Raw genomic sequence first — 23,532 nt, 5'->3', positions numbered from 1 at the left:
AATCCTCCCATGGCTGGGTCAAGTCTCAGCTTGAATGTCATCTCTCCCAAGAGACCCTGGCTGGCTACCCTATCCTAAGGCACTATCACTTTCCATCACCTCATCCTGTTTTATGTCCCTCACAGCCCTGAATAAATAGTTGAAAGAATATTGTTGATATAAGGGTTTTATTATTTAGTGTCCATGCACTTTCCCTTGAATGTCAGCTCCAAGAAAGCAGAGACAAGGGATGTCTAGTTCACCACTTGTTCTCCAGAATCTCACAAATGTGATAAATGAATACTGGATGCTACAGGAACAACTATATAGAGAGAACCCCCATGCACTGACCAACTGCCATATGCGTCTCCATTCCAAGCCTTTCCTGTGTAGCAACTCTTGTAGTGCTCTTAACAACACGGAGGTAGCCACAGTTATTATTCTCATTTTATGACTGAGGAAACTGAGGCACAAAGAAGTTGAGTAACTTGCCCAAGTTCCCATGGCTAATAAGTAGGGGGGGCTGGAAGACCCTTAGCACACCTTGCTAAGGGAGTGCTGAGCCAGAGACAACCTTCCTGCCTCTAGTCTTCTCTCCCCCAATTTGGAAGTAGCCAGTGTGAATACTCAGCTTTAACTAGAGGAAGTCTCCCCTACCCTACCCACTGCTTGGGCTTGTGCTGGAGCCCCCTGTTGGGTTTGGGGTTCAACTTTCTTCTCCCAGAACTGGTAGGGGAATCAGTTTCCCATATTAATGCCTGGCCTGGCTCAGCTGGTCCTGTTCCGGACATGGGACACAGTCCTTGTCCCCGTGAATCTCAGGGACCAATGGGAGAGCTGGCCTCATCCACAGTGACGGATGTCAGGGATACTTCCTGGAGGAAATGATGCCTCAGCTAAGTCTTCAGGACAAGTAGGGGTTTGCAGGATGAAATGAAGGAAAGGACACTCTGGGCAGCAGAAACAGTGGCAGCCAAGGGAAGAGAAAGACTAAAGAACTAGAAGGCTCCTGTGGCTGGAGTAGAGAATACGGGGTGTGCTCTGAAGCAGGGGTGTGGTCACTTAAACTCTCAGTGACTGGGGTTAAAAAAGTCCTGGGACAAAAAATTTAAAAAAATAAAATAAAAAATTTAAATGTCCCAGAGACAAAAACATGAGGCAATACAACTGGAAAGATGGTCCCGGTACCTCCAGTACTTCCTTGCCATGCAGGGCCTTGGCAAGATTAAGGGCCCAAATTTTACTCTGAGGCTTGTAAGCCACACCTCTAGGATCATGATAAGCCCTGACCCAGTGGTGCCCAGAGGCCACTGAGGTCTGGGGCAATTGCTGCTGACTCACTGTGTGAACACAGGCACCTCCATGCCCTCTTTAGGTCTTAGCCTCCCAGCTGGTATTGGCTAGTGCAGTCCCAGAAGGATACCCTCACTCCACCAGCCTTGCATCCCATAACAGAATGCCACTGACCAGGGCGAACCCGGCCCTGATTTTGGGACTCTTGTGCACCGGCCATCCCACACTTGCTGAAGCCAGCCCACCACCATGGAGCTTTGCCCAGCAGCCTCTGGGCAGAGGGGTGAGTTCTCTTGCTCCTTGGGCCTGCCAAGATATGGGGGCTCCCCCAGGTTTTGGTCCAATTGGAGGGGGTCTACTCAGATCCTTCCAGAGACAAAGGAGCTGACCTGCGAAGAGTTCCAGCAGGAGCCCCGCTCCCCCTCCCTTCCCCCCTCTCCCTTCCCAGTCCACGTGTCTCTATTGTCTGCTCCCCGCTTCAGGGAAAGACACAGCCTCGGATGTGTCAAAATCACCACCCCCCCAGCAGCAGGAAAATTAATTACTGGACGATTTTCACTTCCTCTTGCAGCGCCCGCCTGAGCTAGGCACCGGAACAGGACCGGCTGAGCGAGGCCAGGCATCTGTGGGGGACTCATTCCCCCACCAGTTCTGGGAGAAGAAAGTTGAACCCCAAACCCAACATTGGGCTTCAGCGCAAGCCCAAGCAGTGGGCGGGGTGGGGGAAGACTTCCCCTAGTTCAAGCTGAGTGTCCACATTGGCCACTTCGGAATTGGGGGAGAGAGAACTGGCGGCGAGAGGGCTGCCTCTGGCGAGCGCACACTCTCCTTTGCATCGCCTTCCCTGGGTCCCCATGTGCCCGGACCGCTGTCCCTCTGCTGACCTCAGCTTCTTCCTCTATTTCGCACTTTTCTCTTCCTCTCTCTGCATCCCTGGGGGGCTTCCTTTTTGTGTGTCTGCATCTCTCTTTCCCTCCCGTGTGCGTGCGTGTGTGTCGCTACTTCTCTCCATCTCTGTCTCTCTCTGTTTCTCTCTTGTGTCTTTTTGTCCTTATCTTGGTCTTTCTGCTTCTATTTCTACCTCTTTCAGCGTGTGCGTCTTTCTTTCTCTGTATGTCTCTTTCTGTCTTTCTCCGTGTCTCTCTTCCCCCTCTCTCTCTTCCTCTCTCTCTCTCCCTCCCCCCTCACTCCCCTTTCTCTGTCTCTCGATATCTCTGCGCCTTTCTCGCCCTCACTTTCTCCCCTCCTGCCTGCCCGCTGCTCCCTGCGCCTGGCCTGCCCCCACCGCCGCCGGTTCAGGGGAACGTGTGCGGAGCGATTGTCCTGGGGGACATTTGATGGATTAGAGCGCTGAACAGTTCCATTGCTAGGGGACCACCTGATCTCCAGCCTGCGTCCCATATAAAGCCGGCAGCCGGAGTGCTGAGCACAGCTCCAGCGATCGCCTGTCTGCGCGCCGCCGCTGCCAAGCCCGAGCGGGAGCCGGAGCCCGAGCCGGGGCCGCCGCTACCGGTGCCGGCTCCGAGCTGCCGCCCGCTGGGAGCTGTCCAGTGCTGAAACCCCGCGCGGACAGCCAATCGCGCCTGGCCGGCCGCCTCCCCCCACCGGGGCCCCACGCAACTACCCCAGCCGAGCCCCCAGCCAGTTGCACCATGCCGCGCTCCTTCCTGGTAAAGAAGATCAAAGGGGACGGCTTCCAGTGCAGCGGGGTGCCGGCCCCCACCTACCACCCTTTGGAGACCGCCTACGTGCTGCCTGGTGCCCGGGGGCCTCCAGGGGACAACCGTGAGTGGGACCCGGCGGGGGCAAGGAGGGGGTGGGGAAGAGGCGAGGGGAGCTCTGGCCCTCCCTAACTTGGGCCACGAGGAGGGACGCGCGCCGCAGGAAACCCGGGGAGAAGATTTCTCTGGCCGTGTGCACCTCCCGGGCTTCCCGAGGGCCAGGCGGGCGGGGCAGGGGCTAGGACGTACAAAGGGAAAGTCGCAGGGTCGGCCCCTCCCGAAGCCATGCGCCAGCCGCGGACTCTCTGAAAGTTGTGGCCCTAGAGCAGGGCTGGAGTGAGGGGGTGATGGGAGACCAGAGAGAGAGGACCGCTCTGGAAGGGCTGGTGCTGAGGGGGCTAATGCACAAGGCAGTTGAGGGGCTCCTCTCCCTCCTAAGAAAGAGAGGCTGGCTGCCCGAGTGTGCCCTCTTGGTGCGGAATGTAAAGGGGACGGGACTATCAGTCCCTGAGGAGTTGGGGTTGGCTCCCTGGGGATAACTGGGGGTGCCCTCCCTCCCTTCAAAACTGTTCCTGCTGGCAATGCCATACAAGTGTTCTCAGACCCCCTCTCTCAACAACTCTTTTGTTACCCTCAGCCACATGCCTGCCAAAGGCTGTGCCTGTCCGGGGGACTGAAAGAAGAGGAGATATCTGGGAGGGGTTCCTCCAAAGTGGCTCCCGATTCCCTGGGCTGCACAACCTCCCGTCCCCATCCTCTCACCATCCCCTCCAAAGCCAACTCTGCTGCTTCTTGCAAGACCCCCCCCCCCCAATACACACACACTCCATCTCTTCTCAGAACAAGTTCCTGCAGGGACAGGGTTTGGGGGACAAGAGAGGTCATTCAAGCCCAGAAGGGGGTGATCTCTGGGGGGTAGGGAGAAGAAGTAGTGGACCCCATTCTGCATGGAGGGGATCACAGAAATGTTCTCCTCTTGCAACCCCCATCAGGGCAGGTGTCTGGAGAGGAGGTGTCCCAGCGTCCCTTTGGCAGTGAGAGTTCTGACATCACATGTGGCACCCGCTTTGGTGTGTGTGTGCATGGTAAGGGGGGAGAGGGAGAGAAAGGAGAAGGAGAGATAGAGAAGAGGAAAAGGAGGGAAGAAAGGGCTTAAGATGAGGGGGGCTGAAATGGCAAAGATAGGCAGTGGGGAGGGTGGGGGCTTCCACCTCAGGGATTTCCAAGCATTTCACCCACATTCCATCACTCTGCCATGCCAGGTAGAGAGAGGGTGCTGGGCAAAGGGCTCTGTGACCTCATCAAGGTCAAAGAAGTTAGGGAGTGTTTAGGGACACAGCTACACCCCTCAGCCCCTGCCCCTTGATCTTCCACAGAACCCCCTCCTCCTCTGCCCCATGTTACTTATTCTACTGTCCTCTTTTCTGAACCCCAGAGCCTCTTGAAGTTGGAGACAGAAGCCTAGGGATATGGCTGGGCTGGGCTGAGGGCTGGCAGGACAGAGGGTGGACCTGGGGCCATGCCAAGGCTAGGGAGTGTGTGCTGGGAGCTGCATAGAAACTGAAATATCTGCAAGACTGCATGTGGATCCCTTAGGAAATTAACAAAAAGCTCTGGTCACCCCCCACAACCCCTCCCACACCCTTGTCCTGCAGCTAGGCCAGCTGAGGAAACCCAGAGAAGCCCAGAGAATTTCCCATGCACAGCCAAAACTGCAGACTGTTCCTCAGGAAGGAGGCAAGAGAATGCATTGCCTTGAATGCCGTCCAAAAAAGCTTTGAAGGGAGCCCCTGAATGAATGGTGGGAAGCAGGGTGAGGGCAGAGCACCAGCAAGATGTTTCTGTGGAGGGCCCATAGGGATTAATATCCTAGAACCACCTCTGTCTTTGTACCTTTCCCCAAAGGGCTCCAGAACAACTTCCTGGCCTCTAGGGAATCCTGAGACTGTCCTGATAGCCAGATGCCTGGCCTGGCACTCAGGAGGCCTGGGCTCTAAAAGTCACTGACTTGCTGTGTGACCTTGGGCAAGTGCCTTCCCTTCTCTGGTCCTCAGCCTTCTCAGCAGTGAAAGAATTTAGATGGCATGAACTAAGCATCCTTTCAATTTTACAAGCTCATCTTCTGTGAAGGTCAATTATAAGGTGGGAGGTATTGCATGAGGGTCTAACAGAATGCAGGGAGGCCATTGTCAGGGTTTCCTTAGGGCTCTGTTGAGCATACGCCACCTGGCTGAGGGTGTTGGAGTTTCTGGGCTCAGGCATTTTTATTAGCTTCAGTCTCTTGCAGGCTGCCCTATGGTGAGGACAGACACCCTGGACTGGCCACCTTGGCAGTGTCTGCAATGGATGGTCAGTGCCAACACCAGGAGTATGTGTGACTGTGTGTGTGTGTGTGTGTGTGTGTGTGTGTGTGATCCTTACAACCTGGGTATGACTAGGAAATGCAGGGTCTGCCTCGTCCTGTTTTCAGGAGTCTCTCCCCTCCCTGGGGTGTGGCCAGACTGGGCAGTAAGGGATCCCTTATTCCATGGGTAGGTGGAGGGTACTGGGGGTCCTCAGAGAGCTGCCAGCTTCTGGTCGCCCGTTGTCTCTGCTCTGCCGGAAATAACCTTGCTGAGCATTTGAGGGAAGTGTGAAAAATTGCTGAGCCGACGTTTTTCTCTCCCAGCGTGTGTAAGTGTGCTGGGTAAACAAGGAGACAGAGAGGAGGGGGGAAGATGAGGAGAGGGAGGGAGGAGAAGAAAGGGAGGGAGCCAGGGAAGGAGGGAGGAAGGGGGAGGGCCCGGGGCTGGAGATAGTTCCAGTTATTAGAAAGATCTTCTTACAAGCCATTCCTGCAGCTCTTGGCTGCAGGGTCAGGATGAGGCTGGTGGGAGGGGAATCTGGCGGGGAGGCAAGCGGGGCTGGGGGGAGAGCTTAGAGGAACCACAGGCTCCTAACTGATAAAGAGGCAGGACCCCAAATTAAAGAGGCATACCCCTACTTCTGGGAATGCTGTAGAATCCCTGGAGCATTCTCTCTCTGTCACTCACACACACAGAAGCAACACTCTTCTTTGCCTCCTTGCTCCCTTTTCAGTCTCTGCCAGGCAGGGAAGAGGGTGCAGCAGGTGTGTCTGTGCTCCAGGCTCCCTCAGACCCACAGAGCATCCCCCCCACCACCACCAAGTGGAGCAAGCTGTAGATCTGCGAGCTCCCAGTGAGGGAAATAAGACCTAATTACATTGTCCCCTCCAATAAAATGCCTCCTTTCTCGCCTCTGCCCCTCTTGCTCCTCCACTGTTTCCCCTCCCCTCTCCCCCGCTGGGTGATTCGGAGCACAGACTCAGTCTTTCAGTGAGACCCTACTGATTCACATTCTCCTAAGCCTCTCAGAACCTCACCCTCCAACACCACCAAGCCCACCCCTCACAGACCTGACCCCATCCTGAGAGATGCTGGACTCTGAGCCACTCCAGAATGTGGCTTGTCCATCTGCGTATCAGTGGTGTCTGTGGGCCCCTGGCAAGGATGTCTTCTGGAGAGTCCACCCTTCACACAGTAACTGAGTTCCAGCTAGGAGCCAGGCCCCCCTTCTTTACCGCCCCCCACCCACTGTCCTACCCCCATCCACTCCCAGAGTGCATCTGACCCAGGCAGAGGAGGGATCAATGCCAATCCAATAACGCAGTTGTCTGCCCTCTGTAGCTACATTAAGCCTCCCCCAGCAGGCTGAGGAAGCTCTCCTACCTCTACCCATGGGCTTATCTAGTTGACCACATTATACCAGAGCCCACTTCCTCTCACTCTCTCTGATGGCGCCAGGTAGTCGCCCAGGCCAGGCCTGGGAGCCCAGCCGAATGTTACCAGCTGACATACATCCACCTCACACTTCAGAAAGTCCATAGGGGAGCAGAAATACAAAAGGGCTTCCCCAATCCCTTGGAAGAGGGAGCCCAGAGAAGGCTAGGGAGGTGCTAAAGGACATACAGCAGGCCCTTTTTGAGTCTTCTATAACTACCTCTTCCCCTGGCATCTTGGTCTTACTCTAAGGACCAGGTTCAAAGTTCAGGTCCAGGCCCAACATCCAGTCCAGCCTCCATGTACAGATCTCAGGTCCAGTTCCTATATCTAAGTCAAACTTCAGATCAAGGACCAGGCCCAAGGTCTAGGTCCAAGGTTAATGTCTGAGGATATAGGGCCAGGTCCAATTTCTAGGACAAATCCAACACCACATTCAAATTTCCATGTCTAGGAACAGGTCCAGGTAAACATTCTGGGTCCAGGAATAAGATCCAGATCTAGTTTCCAGTCCAAGGTTATGCCCAGATCCATTCTCAAGGCTGGTTGTGTTCAAGTCTTAGACCCACTATTCGCTTTCTGTGTGGCCTTGGTTTCATCTCCTCCCCTTTCCTCAGCCTCAGTTTCCTTCTCCTGAAATCAAATAGTTGAGTATGATCTCTTTAAACTCTGACCTGGCAACCTAGAAATCTGATTTTCCTATGAATGAACAGGGCTCAGTCGGGGTGCAGAATGACAGGCCCAAGTGAGATACAGAATCTGTGGGCCCTAATTCATCCTAAAGCCAGGGGTCACCAGGAGGCTATGTGGGGTCCAAGCCAAGCTTCCATGCTTTGGACAGGATGGTCTGTGATTGCTGAGGGAGGGCAGGAGAGTACACCAACTCCCTTTTGTCAGTGCAGCAATCCCTACAACACTCACCCAGTGGGCAAAGGGCAGAGAGGGCAGGAAATGATTAGCTGCAACCCAGAGGCAAAGTCACAGGAGCATAAATGGTGGGCCCTGTCACGCCTCCCTGGTAGGTGCTACATTCATAGGATCTGGGGGTCCCCACAACCTGGAGGTCCTCTACCTGGAGAGGAGAGGCACCCCAACCTCTTGGTCTTCTTCCCAGCTGTGGACACCTCTTGGGTGAAGTGTCTGCTGCTAGCGTTTGGGTAGTGAGAGGTTTGGGAGAGGCCCTCTGTACCCTTCTAGGGCAGGAAGAAGGTAGAGCAAAGAGCAGGAGGACTGGAGGGAGGTGGGGCCCTGTGCAACACAGCCTGTCTCCAGAGATCCCCCTTGAGGGAGCAGGAAGCTGATCCACCAACCAGGGCTGGGCAATTCAAGACCCTGAGCCACTCACTCCACAACCCCTTGAAAAATCTTTCCTATTGATTCCTGCAGAGCCCTGGACCTCCCTGTGGGCCACAGGAATTGGGTCACAGTCAGGAAAGACCAGAATATGGGGAATTCTAAGAGGCGGGGGTGGTGAGGAAGGGCCCTGGAATTCTCTCGAAACTGCTTGAACCTGGGTCAGTGGGCATCAGCCCCATGCCCTTCAGCGCTGGTCATGTGGGGCCAGACCTCATTCTGTGCCCTGCTCATTTGGACTCAGGGACCTCCTCCCCCGTGGGCAGATGTACCAGCTGCCAGGCGTTTGGAGGAGGTGGGTGTCATTTCTGGTCCAGTGCCCAGGGAACCGCTAACAAAGATGCTATAATAAGGGGAGGGGGAGGTACCCAGCCCCTTTGCCCAGCTCTGTGAGCAGACAGGAGAAACTATTTTTATCCCGCTTTGCTGCTGACAGACCTGGCTTTCTGCTCAGCTGGCTGGAGCTGATTCTCGAGGCCCGAGGCCCTGGCACAGCAAGAGGCAGCTCTAAATATACCCATACAGCAGCCCCCCCAGCCCCACCACCCAGCAGGCCTAGCCCTCCTCAGGAAAGTGGGCCGCCTGGGAAGCTAGCCCACCACCAGGTCCCTTTCTTTTCCTGCCTAGCTCAGGACAGGGAGGTAGGTCTGGGACTAGGAATTCCCTGGAGAAGTTCAGTACCCTGGGAGTCTGGGAGAGACAGGAAAGGAGACCTGGACTGGCTCCATTAAAAAAATAAAGGCGGCCAGCCCAGCTCTGAGGACAACCTGTGTGGTGATGTGAGGTGGGTCAAGGCCCCTCCCCGGGCTTCAGCTTCTGCAGAACAAGGGCATGGGAGGAAGTGAACTTAGACATGAGCTAATGTGCATAAAGCACTTAGCAGGGTGCCTTGCACACACTAAGTACTCAACAAATGTTAGTCATTACTGTTATTAAGTACTATCTACAAATATTTGCATGGGGCTGGAGCATTTTCTACAACACCTACTTCATACCCCAAACACGCCCGTAAGACACAAGCCAAATGCATGGTATTGTTTGGAGAAACCTAGCACCCTTTCCCCTGCCAATTCAGAATCTTCTCTCCCCTGGCAAGTTTCCATACCATCTATGGAGTTTTGGAAAAACTGCCTTTGAAGGGTCTCACACCTGACTCCCCCTCTGGGACCCTGGGCAAATTATCTCCCCTTTCTAAGTGCTGAGCACAGTGCAGTGTCTGGATCCCAGAGAGGACTAGTGCTAGTTGGAAACACTAGTAGTGGCTCGGCGCCTGTGGCTCAAGCAGCTAAGGCGCCAGCCACATACACCTAAGGTGGCGGGTTCAAATCCCCAGCCCGGCCCGCCAAACAACAATGATGGCTGCAACCAAAAAAATGGCGGGCGTTGTGGTGGGCACCTGTAGTCCTAGCTACTTGGGAGGCTGAGGCAGGAGACTCGCTTGAGCCCAGGAGTTGGAGGCTGCTGTGAGCTGTGATGCCATGGCACTCTACCCAGGGGGATAGCTTGAGGCTCTGTCTCAAAAAAAAAAAAAAAAGAAACACTAGTAGTAGCAGTAGTAGTATTTGTGATGGCGCTCTCCACACACATCCTCACTCTAGGGGGTCAGGGAGTTGGATGAGACAGTATCTACGGGGGTGGGGGGACAGCACTTTATTTCTCATAAAATTTTTTTAATGGATTCTGGACCCCAAGTCTTGGGCAGGAAAAAAACAATGTCATCCTCAAGTGACATCTGCACGTTTCCAAAGTGCTTCTGGGCCCATCTTATATCCATACGTGACAGGTGGCTCTGGTCCCCATCCCTCAAATGGAGGATTCAAGCCGAGAGAGAGAGGGTGTGTGACTTGCCCAACACAGCTAAGATATAAATGGAAGGGCCAGAATAAGAACCTGGTCTCTTCTCTCTGGACCCTGCTCCTCTTTACCCTATCAGGACTCAAACAGAAGAGTCCCATCTCACCCTGTCAGCTGGAGGGCAGGCAACTCAACCTTCTAGAGTCACCACTGGGGCAGAGGAAGGCACCCCAAACCTGCCTGGGTTCCATCTATAAGGTTAGAGTACAGCTTATAGTGTCCTATAGGATTCTCTAGAGTTCAGGCCCAAAGAGGTGAGATGGCTTGCTCAACGTCACACAGCAGCCTAAGACATCCATGTGTATTTCCTTCTACTCACTGGCAGATTAGAAGGACCCCACCAGGATATGTAGGGCCAATAATAATGACAATACAAATAATAGCTTGAGAGACCAGCTATTATGTGCCAGGTATTATACTCAGCACTTTATATGCATTAACGTATGCAATCCTATTATGAACTCCCTTACACATATGTGGCAAAAAGAGTAACTTGCCTAAGGTCACATATGGAGATGTCTGCGGATGTCGGGAGAATGGGATGGAGTTCAAGGAGGACTCCCCCCTCCTCCACAAAGAGTATTGTGGAGAGACTGAGTCAGCCATGATGTAGAAGGATATTTAGAGCATCCTAGTCAATCATCTTCCTATACAGGGCCCAGCCCAGAGAGGTTAAGCAATCGGAGGTTAAGTCATAGTCACCTCTGCCATACATGACCATGCAAACTCTCATATGATGCTCCCAAACCCATGCCAAACTCCACAGAATGGCATCTGGTCTGGGGATCACAATTCCTGTCCTAAAGACAATTCCGCATTGGCCCCTAGATAAATAAGTAGCCTTTGTTGGAGGTGCACCTTTTTCTGTGTAAAGAGCCCTTAGCAACATGAGCAAGGTGATACAGTGCTGAAAGCAGCCAGCAGAGGGCGCCACGGAAAGAGCACGCAGTTCAAAACTTCTGGGTTCATTGAGTTCCTACCATGCACCAGAAATTTCCTCATCAGAACATCAGGTAGAAATTACGCATCCTGAGTCAGGAAACAGAGGACCACAGAGGAGCAGCAAGATGTGTTGGGGTGGGCACCAAGAAAACCAAAGCCCAGGAATCCATCTGAGGAGATCATTACTGTTATTTATAATAACAGCCAACACGTATTGTGGGTTTACCAAGTGCCAGGCACTGGGCTGTAATCCTGGCTCTAACTTACCATCTGCACAACCCTAGGCATGTTACTTAACTTCCTTGTGCCTTGGTTTCCTCCTCTGTAAAAGGGTATTCGCCTTAGAGAGTCATGAGGGTAGAAAGCATTCATGCGTGCAAAGCCCTTGTAACTGTGTCTGACACTTAAGTGCGCTAGGAATCTTGGTTATTACTTTTTTACACATTGTTCGCCAATGGACTTCTTACTGAAACTGGAGAGGCACAGAAAGGTCAAGTGATTTGTCCAAAGTCACACAGCTGGGAATGATAAAGCCTGAACACAATCCAAGTTGTGTTCTTAACCAATACTTAACCATCCTTCTTAAATAACAGAATGTACAAGACATGGGCCACATGATCAGCCACACACACCCCAAAATGAATCTTATGCTATCTCCATTTCCAGAAAAATGACTCAAGGCACAGAAAGATGCACAATTTGCCTCAGGTCACCCAGCTAGAATCTGTGTTGAGGAATCAAATCACCCCACCCATTCCATGGCCCAGGCCACATGAGGTGCTGACCTGTCCTGAGACTGGGTGGGTAAGACTGTCTACAGCAGACCCTGCTGGGCTAGGGAGTGAAGGTGGCCTGGCAAATCTTAATCATCCATTCTACAAATACTTAACTGAGTGCTAGGGCCCTGGGGATGGGAGGCAAACAATCCAGACACAGTCTCTTCCTCAGAGACCTCCCAGTGTGGGAAAATGAGAGATCAGTCCAGTGGTTTCCAATCCTTGCTCCACCCTTTGAGCAAGAACCATCACCTCTCTGTACCTCAGTTTCTGTGTCTGTAATATGAGTATTTTTGTGATGATCCAGTGAGATGATGGGAGTGAAGCATTTAGTGCAGAGCCCAGCACATAGTGAGTGCTCAACAAATATTAGCTAGTGTTACCATAGGTAATTACAAGGTGACAAAATACACAAGAGAAGGAGGGGGTCTGGGAGTGCCCACTGGTATTTAACCTAGTCTGAAATAATATTCCCAGAACATTCTGGAGTACTAGGCATGGTTCCTGGGGTGGGAAGGAGAGGAACCTCCAGACCAAAAGCAGAGGAGAGGAGAGGGATGGGGTGCTGGGAAGCTAGGAACCGCCCACCTCCAATTAAAAATTGCCACTACCACTGCCCCCCCTTGCGTCTGACCACAGAGCCCTTTCCTACTGAGTCATCCTCCCCCACAATACCCAATTACTTCACTATGCAGAGCGCCCATGCTGTCTGATAAAGGGACAGAAGAAAAAATAAGGGAACACTTTTCTTCGCCTTCAGTCTGCTCAGACTTGACCCTGTGACCATTCCAAATGCCAGATGAGAGGCAAAGGTCTGGAGGCTGAATCAGCCAGGCTGTTTGAGGAAATGAAAGCTGACCAGAGTACCCAGCCATAAGTCTGAACATCTTGGGATCCTGTTTCCAGCTTACAAAGCCCTCTTCCACCTGCTCACTCCAGTGAGGAAGGGTGTAGAGAGGAAGGCTGGTTACAGATGGTGGGAGATGGGCAGGGAGGGTGTCAGAGGAGAGGGTGAAATCCTGAGATTTGCCACTCCCCAGCTGTGAAACCTCAGATGGGGGCCTAACCACCATTGTACTCCAGAATCAAAGGACAATGGAAACACTTGGTAATTAAGTGCCAGGATGATAAGTTTGTTCTATGCCTGCCAGAAACTCTCTGGGGAGCCCAGCCCCCAGGATCCACAGGGAAGGTGCTAGGACCATCCTAGGGCACGGGAAGCAGAGGCAAATCAGGATGGCCCCTGTCCATAAGAAACCCGTATGGAATCCCCTGGGAGAGTCTCAGCCTGTCCACCCAACAATCACTCAAACCCTTGGCAGACAGGATTTCTGGTCCAACTCCATCTAAGTGGGAGAAGGAGGTGGAGGTGAATTCTCACTGGAGACCCAGGAAGACTTCTTGAAGAGCTTAGAGCAAAGCAGCTTGGGAGCAAAGATAAGGCGGTTCCCTTTCTGGAGTACCTATTTCACACCACCACTTTTAAATCCTCCAGCAACCCTGGGAGGTGTGTCTAACGGATTGTGATGGCGTTCCATCATTCGACATTTATTCATTGCACACCTTCTCTGAGCTAGACACGTGTTGGGCACACCCCTGGGAAGGTCAGAATGTAGTAGGGGTGGCAAATAATCTTAAAGCAAGTAAAAAGCATAATTATAATAGCTAACATTTATATAGAAATTACTAAGTGCTCCTTCCCTTTCTCAATTTCCTTACATGTTAAATGGGGATTATAATACATAGTATTGGGTCTGTGACAATTGAGTTAACACATGTAAAAGTACTGGGGCAGATTCTTGCATACAGGAAGAACTTAAAGCACGTTTATTATCATCACTTTATTCAGTCCCTCCAGAGGCCCTGGAAGGTGCCCAATCACAAGCTCCATTTCCTAGATGAGAAAATCGAGATTCAGAGAAGTTATCTGATTGTAATGGCAGAGGGTTGGAATAGAGAGCGTGGACTTTGGCGTCGCACTGCCAAGGTCTGAATTTTGGCTCCTTTTCCACCCACTTACTAGCAGTAAGCTTAGACTGGCTGCTGTATCTCTCTCTGACTCAGTTTATCTACCTGCACAGTGGGTTTAAGATCTTCACTGTATGATTGTGAGCACTCAAGCAGATAGTGAATGCAAAGTCGGTAGACCCATGCCTGCCCTGTGCTCCGCGGGTCGGAGTAGCGATTGTGCTCAGGCGCATGTCAGTTACCAGTCTTGTAAGCAGCCATCACTTTCCAAGACCTGTCACAAGGATGCCGAACTGGAGGGCCAAGGGGAGTGACTTGCCCAAAGGGAGAAGTCCTCCTACGCACCTCACCCTCTATTCCCCCGCCTTTCCGCCCCCTCCAGGTTACGCCCCGCACTGCCTGCCCCAAAGCAGCTACGATGCGGACCAGAAGCCGGGCCTGGAGCTGGCCCCGGCGGAGCCCGCGTACCCGCCGGCGGCGCCGGAGGAGTACAGCGACCCCGAGAGCCCGCAGTCAAGCCTGTCGGCGCGCTACTTCCGCGGAGAGGCGGCCGTGACTGACAGCTACTCCATGGACGCCTTCTTCATCTCAGACGGGCGATCGCGGCGGCGACGGGGCGGAGGCAGCGGGGACGCGGGGGCAGCTGGGGCCGCCGGGGGCGCCGGGGGCCGCGCGGGGCGTGCGGGGGCGCCAGCGGGCGGCGGGCACCGGCACGCGTGCGCGGAGTGTGGCAAGACGTACGCCACGTCGTCGAACCTGAGCCGCCACAAGCAGACGCACCGCAGCCTGGACAGCCAGCTGGCGCGCAAGTGCCCGACGTGTGGCAAGGCGTACGTGTCCATGCCTGCGCTCGCCATGCACGTGCTCACGCACAACCTGCGCCATAAGTGCGGCGTGTGCGGCAAGGCCTTCTCGCGGCCCTGGCTGCTGCAGGGCCACATGCGCTCGCACACCGGCGAGAAGCCGTTCGGCTGCGCGCACTGCGGCAAGGCCTTCGCCGACCGCTCCAACCTACGCGCGCACATGCAGACGCACTCGGCCTTCAAGCACTACCGCTGCCGCCAGTGCGACAAGAGCTTCGCGCTCAAGTCCTACCTCCACAAGCACTGCGAGGCCGCCTGCGTCAAGGGCGCCGAGCCGCCCCCGCCTCCCCCCGCCGGCCCGGCAAGCTGAGCCTTCCGCTTTGCCCGCGCCCCCGGAACTCGCCCTCCGCGCGCTCCGGGCCCCCCACCTGCACCCGCAGCGTCCTCTCCAATCCCCAGCTGCGTTTCCCTGCCCACTGCCCTCGAAGGAAACCCCATCCCAACCCGGAACTTTTCTCTCCAGCCCCCAAACCCATAAGTCACTTCCAACATTCTACCCCACCTTTCTAGCCACCACCCGGACCTTGATCCCCTGTCCGCGCCTTCAAGGCTCCCAACTCAGGCACCAGGTCCGCACCCCTTCCCAGGCCTCAGAGCCTGAAATTTCTCCTGCCCAATCCCTGCACCGCTCTCCTAACTTTCAGACCTTTTCTCTCACTTCTCAGCTGAGTCTCTCTAACCATTCCTCTGTTGGAGCCCCCAATCTAAACCCAAACATACCCGTGACGCCTATGCCTGCCTCGGTTTCCCTATCCATACCTGGACGCAGCCACTGTAGCCCTCAGACCACAATCCAACCCTAGACCATCCCTTTGGAGTCTTTGCCGAGTCCCCCTGTGTGAGTCCATCTGGGGATCTGATCTTCATCCTTCTTAGAGTCTCCAATCTGTCCTAGATCCCCTGCATGCCTTGATTCATACACACACCCAACACGTTTTCCACTCTTGTCAGTCTTCGGGGGCCTCATCACCCACTCCCCGCCCCTGCCCCTACTCTCTCCAGATCCCATCATCCTTCTAGCATCTCTCACCCCTCCAAGTTTACCTAGCCTGGAGCAAACTCTTGAGAGAGTGTAGGGCCCTCTCCCATCCCAGGATAGCCCTGCCCTGGACTTCCAGTCTCCTGTTCCCAGCCACCCTCCTCCCAGAATCTCTGAGAATTTTTCCTCCTACCCAGAACACAGGTACCACTCCTTACTTGTTGGGGGAAGGCCTGGAGCACCTCACCAATGCCCTTCCCCTTGTCCAGCTGGGCCCTCCAGTTATTTATTTGTGTATTTATTTATTTATCTATTTATTATTCTATTTAATCTCTTGGCCCCACCCAGGGACAGTCTGGCTTCCCCAGCTGGACTGGGAGGTCAGGGAGCCAGGCAAGGAGAGGGACAGTAAAGGCCATAGCAGGCTGCACGCGCGCTCCTCCCCGTCCCCCCATGTGTCTCGAGAGAAGCCCCACCCTAATCAGAGTTCACTAAGAAAGGGGACTTGAGAATAGGAGGGACAGCCTGCTGACCCTCAAGGAGGTGGGGGTGGAGGTGGTGAGGAAGCATCAGGAGGTCTGGTCATGGGGCAGGTCCCCACCCTCCTGAGTCTTCCACTCCAACTCCATGGAGCCCAGGGAGAGGAGGCTCCTCAATGTGTTTCCTATTTATTCCTCTTTTCGAGAGACCCCAGGTTCCAGGGACCGACTGAGCCCCGGACCCACTGGGGCCTCCCGCCTGCTCCCCGGGAGGAGCACTCTCTCCCGGCCATGTCTATGCAACTCTCCCAGGCAGAGGGGCCGGGGCTGCCAGCCACCTGCCCGTTGGCCGCCACTACCTCCTCCGCTGCGCTTTTGCATGCCCAGGCGAGGATCGAAGCACACACCTCCACTCGCAAGGGCCCCGGCCCCTCTGCTTTAAGCACACGCCTCTGCCTCATCGCTTTGCGCCCAGCTAGTGGGCCAGGCCTGAGTCTAGGACTCTCGGACCTCACCTTCCCCTCCCCCTAGCCACAAAAAAAGGGTGGAGACTTGAGGATGCTGGGGCAGGGGCACTTCTCTAGGGCTTCAGAGGGGCAAGTGGGCCTTTGCCCAGCTCCAGGCCCAGGGGGAAGGGAGGCTGCAGGGATGGTGGGGAGGAGAGGGATCACAGAAGCAATTATGGAGGGTGTTGACCCTGTAAATAGGAACTTCTGACAGCAATAATTTTCCATGCATGCTAAGCCTTTTGGCCATATTTTGTATGAGCGCTTGGCGCTCCCCCTCCCTCCTCCTCTCCTAACTGACCCTCAGGCCCCCCTCCCTTCCCCACCTTCAGCAGTATTACTTGTAACGCAATTCAGGGATATTAAAGGGACTTTGGCCACTCACAGTGCCTCTGGACCTTGTGATTGGGGTGAGGGGAAGAAGAAGGGGAGGACATCTGAGAGATGGGGGATTTTCCACTCCATTTCCTTCTCTGTAGCCTGACCAGTGTGTAGCTGCCACCAGGGTCACATAGCCCCAGGGGTCCCTTAGCCTCCACAAGTCCCAGGTATCCTCAATCCTAAATATTCCTCAAATAAGGGTTTGAGAACCAGATTAATAACATAAGCAAATGAAGGCAGTTGCCTTAGATACTAGGGAATGATGGAACCTGTGACTAAATGGAAAGAATATGTCTCATCTTAAAGAAATGCAATTCAAATTAACTATACCTGCCAAACAACTACAACTGTGGTCCAGATTTATCTGTCAACAGCCAGTTCACCATTTCTACGTTCTTGTCCACTTCATCCCCTGTCCCTCTGCCCTAGTCAGTTATGATCACGCATGCAGCAAGTGCAACCAAGCAAAATGGTTGACTTTGGCTCAGCAGGTAACATTGTCCCAGAACGATGAGCTGTCCCTACAGCTTATGAGCTACCAGTCACCAAAAGTATTCAGGAAGATCATGGACAAACAATTCCTCCTCCTTGCCAGCTGCCTTGGGAATCTTTCAAAATACAAAGCTGTCCTTGCCTTACTAAAAATTTTACCAGCAACCTCCAACCCTAGCCACTTCCCCTCAACCCCCAAAACAGACTCGCCAAGAAGCCTGGCCTGCATGCTTTGAGGGATGGATGCCAGGGGGGTAGAGAGAGAGGGTTGCAGGTTGGAACCTCTCTCCCCTGGGGCCTTGTTGTGGATGTCCTCCTTCTGTTAGCAGTGCGCTCAGTTTTAGATTCTCTTCCTGGTGCCTGTCCACCTCTGCCTTCACACACCTCTGGACAAGTGGCTGCATCCATAGCAATGTGCTTGTTGTTTCCAACAATGACAGCGTTTATGGGAACTCCCCTACAAAGTCTGCAGTGGGATTTTGAGGGGCCAGACACCTGTTGCATTCCTTAACTACCCACACACAGCCCTCTGGCTACACACTGCTCCTGATTGGCTGTTGGATCCATTATGTTTGTTTAGGTGCTGGGAATAGAAACTACTCTAAATCAGGATTTTGTAAACATGTATTATATCCCTTTGAAGGAGAAAGTATTTAATATGGGGGATAGGCTGCTGACAAAATTTGTGGAAGCGCCAAAGGAGTGACCCCTTAGCTGGACTGTAGATCTCAGAACTGCTGCTTCTGCCTCTCCCACAATCACAAGGAGGAGGAGGGGGGCGGGGATCAGGAGGCTGCATTAGAACTGAGCTTAAAAACACAGCAATATAGGTGCACTCCAGGGATCAGGAGGCCTTGCCACTGCTTCTAGAATTGTTTTCTGTCTCCTGCGATGCTGGTGGCATGACACTGGAACACTACTAGAGTAAAACTTCATCCAAGAACATCTTGATAGTAGCAACAGTCGAAGCAGTAGGAAGTTGGTCCCTGCCCCTTTCTGCCATTTAAATGCCACAGAAGTGCATATAACTGGCAGATCTTAATTCACTGTTAGTACCTTGCTACTAAAGTCTGACAAATGTAGTTTTAAATTCTCTAACCATGCAAAACAGAAGGTACCCTAGAGGGTGGTGGGGAAGGATGTTGGGTGCAGTTCAGTTGCAGTGATCCAACATCCATTCCACCACCTCCTCCTTGATTAGCCGTCGTGCAATCTGGGGTAGTGGACACCAGCTTAAGGGATGATCTCAACTGGTTTAAGAGTAATACCATCTACTGTTCAAAGATAGGCACATGACCAATTCTGGCCAATGAGATTTAAGGAAAGAGCTGTTAAAAGCCTATGGAAAACTTTACTGCTTCCTCACTCTTTTTTTGGGAGGGGGAGACAGAGTCTTACTTTGTTGCCCTGGGTAGAGTGCCATGGCCCTCAAACTCTTGGGCTTGAGCAATCCTCTTGCCTCAACCTCCTTTCTGTTTTTTTAATAGGGACAGGATCTCACTCTTCTGCTTAGGCTGGTCTAGAATTCCTGAACTCAAGCAATCCACTCCCCTCATCCCAGAGTTATAGGATTAAAGGCATGAGCCACCCTGCCACCCAGCTTCCCCACTCTTCAAAGAAAGTGATATGGTTGGAATGTTTGGCCCCTTCAAATCTCATGTTGAAATTTGATCTCCAGTATTAGAGGTGGGGCCTGGTGAGCATTTGGGTCATGGGGACAGATCCCTCATGAATGGTTTGGTGCCCTCCCTGGTTAATAAAGTTCTCGCTGGAGAGCTGGTGCTTAAAGGAGGCTGGCACCACCTCCTTCTCTCTCTTGGTCCTTCTCTCATCATGTGACATGCCTGCTCCCCCTTTGCTTTCTGCCTTGATTGGTAGCTCCCTGAAGCCCTCACCAGAAGCAGATGGTGATGCCACGCTTCTTCCACAGTCTGCAGACTGGTGAGTCAAACAAACTTCCTTGGGTAGTCTCTCACAGTGACACAAATGAACTGAGACAGAAAATTGCACAGGGAAGCATGTCATCTGTGACCATGAAGGGAACTCGCCTTAGCATGAAGCCCATGGCATGGATGGCAGTGTGGGGGCATGGAAAAGGCCTATGTCCTTGATGACATCAAGGAGCCAATGAACAAAACACCCTAAAACCTACTCAATGCACTGCCTCTAGACTCCCAAGTATGTGCCGTGAGTTTATTGTTTAGGTGAGTGGAATCAGGTTCCTATTACCTACAGCCCAAAGCACTTCAGCTGGCACATCAGTCCAGTCTGCTTTTCAGAGTGTTCTCAAAGGCGTTCAAGACCTTCATGACATGACTGTCTGGTTCTTCTTATCTATCTGGCTGGTCCACCTAACCCACTTTCTGTTCCTGTATACTCTCTTAAAGCAAGTTCATTATAGCCATGGCTTCAATTTCTATCCACATGTAGAAGACACAACAAATTTACATTTTCACTACATTTCTCCTCACTAAGCTGAAAGTCTGTATTTGCAAGCAGGGCACTTCCACTTGGATATCCCCAAAGCACACAAGAGACCAGCCCAGGTCTGAACTCATGACTTGTTCTCCTCCAGGGTGTTCCAACTGAATGGCGCCAGTGCCCATCCAGTACTGGGGTCATAAAACCCAGAGATCGTCTCTCACACCTCTGTCCTCCCACCCAACCATTCAATCCATCATCAGCTCCTGCTGATTTTTCCTTTCCATTTTCCCAGTCTCCACGTCGGTCTATAGCTACCATCTTCTCTTACCTAGACGGCTGGACTAGCCTTTCTCACTGGTCTCCCTGGATCCATCCTGCTTCCCCCACTTCTCTTCCTTTATTCACAGCAGCCCCAGGGATCTTTGACAGTGCAGATCTCTTTGCATCTAACTGCCATAGACTTGGTGGTTATAAACAACAGAAATGTACTTCTCACTGGTCTGGAGGTGGGGAAGTCCTAGACTGGAGGCTCAGCAGATGCACTGCCTGGTGAGGGCCTGCTTTTTGCTGTGTCCTCACATGGTAGAAACGGTGAGGGGTCTCTCCCAGGTCTATTTGATAATGATACTAGTCCCATTCATGTGGGCCTTGCCCCTAATGACATAATCAGGTCCTAAAGCTCACCTCTTAATAACTATCACATTGGAGACTAGGACTTCAATATGTGGATTTGGGGAGAACACAAAGTCACCTGGATCTTGGATTTCATATCATTAAATGCCCTGGGTCTAACACAGTGCCTAATCAATAGCAGGTGACAGTAAATATTTTTAAATGAACTCCATACAAAGAAGTCACAATCACTATTAATATCTTATACTTTTAAAAATCACTGTGTCCCACAGCCATAGCTGATTTGTTCAGACGTGAGTATCTGACTAGAACTTGGAAATTTTCTCTTTCCTTTTCTCTCAGCCATCCCACCTTTAGCTTGGGAGCTGTGGCTCAGATTGCTATCTACTTACTAATATCTATTCTTTCCTTCCTTATGAAGAGAACTCCAATTTTAGCTCAGCGCAATGGCACTATGAATGAAGACTATATATCCCTGCTATCTTTGCAGCCAGGGGTGGCCATGTGACCAAGTTCTGGTCAATGACATCCAAGGGAAAGTTTTATATGAAATTGTTGAGACAACATTCTAAAAAAGGAGAGGGTCATATGCTTTTACATTTCCATTTCTCCATTGCCTTCAAGGCTGAAACTTGGATGGGATGGCTGGCACTTCAGCAGCAATCTTCAACCAGGAGGTGACCCTGTGCATGAAAACCCTTCTTTGCTCTTTAAAGGCTTTAATTCCACTATCACAGGAGAAGAGATCCTCTCTCTTCTTTTGGATGCAAACAAAGGTGGATGCTCCTAGCTGGCACTGGCAGTCATCTTGTGACCATGAAGAAAAATAGTTTATGTGTGAAACTGTTTCAAGATACCAAGCAGACTCTCAGCAGGTACCAAAGCTGCAGCAGAAAGAGGCAAACTTTCTGAATGAAATAAGAACAGGAATATAGGGGCTAGGAGAGGAGACTAAGAGGACATGGGGAGGAAAACAGCAAGGGAGAGAGGGACCAAGCAACCAGGAAGAAGCTTGTAATCTAAGCTGTAGAAATAGACAAGAGCAGTTTCAGGAGAAAAGAAATTAAAGTTGAAGGTTACTTTTGGAGCACAGAAATCCTTTCACCTTCTCACACACTCAGCAGAGTCCTCTGCATACCTGAATGCTTCATGTGCAAGATTCTTCATCAAAAATGAATGCAAAGGGGTGGGCACTGCATCTAGGCCAACCTGCTGTGGGAAGAGCAGAAAGCCCAGAGGCAAGATGGGAAGAGGAGGTAGTCAGGGCCTTTGGTTGCATACAACAAAAATGGACTCTGGCTGACTTGGACGGAAAAGAAATTTATTGGTGTCCTGCTCTTTATCCCCTAGGTCCACCTCTCAGGTCTTCGTAAGTGAAAAGCTGCATGCCTCTGAGTCCGCAGATGTTCAAGTGCAGGGCAAGTCAGAAATGCCAGAGATTTCACAACTTCAGGCTGCCTTCAAACAGTAAGGGACAGGAGTCAGTGAATAAATATCCTGCCCCCTTGTTCCTCCAAGGGACAATATGGACACATGATGGAAAGTCCACAGCAGGAATAAACCCCTGTTGCCCAGTTAATAACCTTCTTATTAACACTCCCTTTAATTGGCATTTCTCCATTCCCCAGTACACCCTGGGATTACCTCCTATAGCAGAGGTATCTTCCAAAGATGGTCAAAAAACTAGTCTATCCTATCCCATAGGCTCTTTTGGAAACTTACTATCCCTCCATCAAGAGATGGTATCTATGTCCCCTTCCCTTGAGCCTGGGAGGGCTTGTGATAGCTCCCACAATAAAATGTTGCACAAATGCTGCTGCCTGACTTCCAAGACTAGATTGGGAAAGGTCATAAAGTTTCTGCCAGGTTCTCTTGGGACACTTGCTCTTAGAAACCAGCTGCCATGCTGTGAGGAAGCCCAAGCCATATGGAGAGGCCATGTATAGTTCTGGCTGACAGTCCAAGATGAGGTTCCAGACGACAGGAAGTACCATCCACTACATGTGTTAAGTGAAGACATTTCTAGATGATTCCAGCCCTAGTCATCGAGTCACCTCTCAGACATTGTAAGGAAGAGGCAAGCAGTCCCCACTGCGCCCTATCTGAATTCCTGACCCACAGATCTGCAAAGATAATAAGATGGTTGTTTTATGCCACTACATTTTGGAGTTGTTTGTTTTGCAGCAATACTAACTAGAACATCTCCCAAATAAACTGTATGTGTACAAATCCTTACCTCAGGGTCTACTCTTGAGAGAATCCAAACTAAGACAAAAGGATATCAGCTAGATCCCAGAATTTTGCCAGCTTCCACTTTCAGGTTTGTGTTAGCCTCGGTGGAAGGCAACTCACCTTCATCCTAATATGAGTCTTAAATCTGAGTCTCACTGGTTTGGGGATAGGTAGGCCAATGTAATAGAACTGCTGACTGGCCAGGCCTGGCCAGGTCCCCCCAGTTCCCCATCCCTGAGGGATGGGTCTGCCCCAGCAACCACACAGTCTTGAGAGTGAGGAAGGGAGGCTTCCCAGAGGAAAACTAACTGCAGCTACTAGGTCTTCTCAATTTTGTTCAGTGATCAGGAGCTATGAACTTCAGGGGAGGGTAAGCCCTCTTGAGCCTAAATGTGAGTGCCCACCAAGCTAAACCAGTCATGGCGATTCTACTCCCCTTGTCAAAGGTTGGGTTAGTATGAACTCTAGCAGGGACAGTGAGAGGGGGACTATTAGGAAAGGTTTCTTCACTCTTAAAAAGAGGTACAGGCTAGGCGCTGTGGCTCACATCTATAATTCCAGCACTTTGGGAGGCCAAGGCAGGAGGATCACTTGAAGCCAGGAGTTTGAGACCAGCCTGAGCAATATAGTGAGGAAGTAAAATATATATATATAAGCTGAGTACGTTGGTGTGTGTCTGTACTCCTAGGTACCTTTAAGGCTGAGGCAGGAGGACTGCTTGAGGCCAGGAGTTTGAGGTTACAATAAACTATGATCGGGGGCAGCAGAGCAAGACCCTGTTTCTTGGCTCGGCGTCTATGGCTCAAGTGGCTAAGGCACCAGCCACATACACCTAAGGTGGCGGGTTCGAATCCAGCCCGGTCCCGCCAAACAACAAT

At 52.1% G+C, this 23,532-nt stretch overlaps 1 protein-coding gene across 1 annotated transcript; it reads left to right on the top strand.

Annotated features, from left to right (window-relative positions):
* Positions 1 to 2,924: 2,924 nt before the first annotated feature.
* Positions 2,925 to 14,838, top strand: SCRT2 (scratch family transcriptional repressor 2). The gene is made up of 2 exons (XM_003802620.1): positions 2,925 to 3,057; positions 14,048 to 14,838. The coding sequence occupies exons 1-2, from the start codon at positions 2,925 to 2,927 to the stop codon at positions 14,836 to 14,838; spliced, it is 924 nt and encodes a 307-aa protein (XP_003802668.1).
* Positions 14,839 to 23,532: the final 8,694 nt, after the last annotated feature.

This window comes from Otolemur garnettii, unplaced genomic scaffold (genome assembly GCF_000181295.1).
Source record: "Otolemur garnettii isolate 467f Iridium unplaced genomic scaffold, OtoGar3 scaffold00251, whole genome shotgun sequence".
In the NCBI taxonomy this organism is placed as follows: domain Eukaryota; kingdom Metazoa; phylum Chordata; class Mammalia; order Primates; family Galagidae; genus Otolemur; species Otolemur garnettii.
Note: the sequence above shows the minus strand (reverse complement) of the source record. Positions and strands in the feature narration are given on the sequence as shown.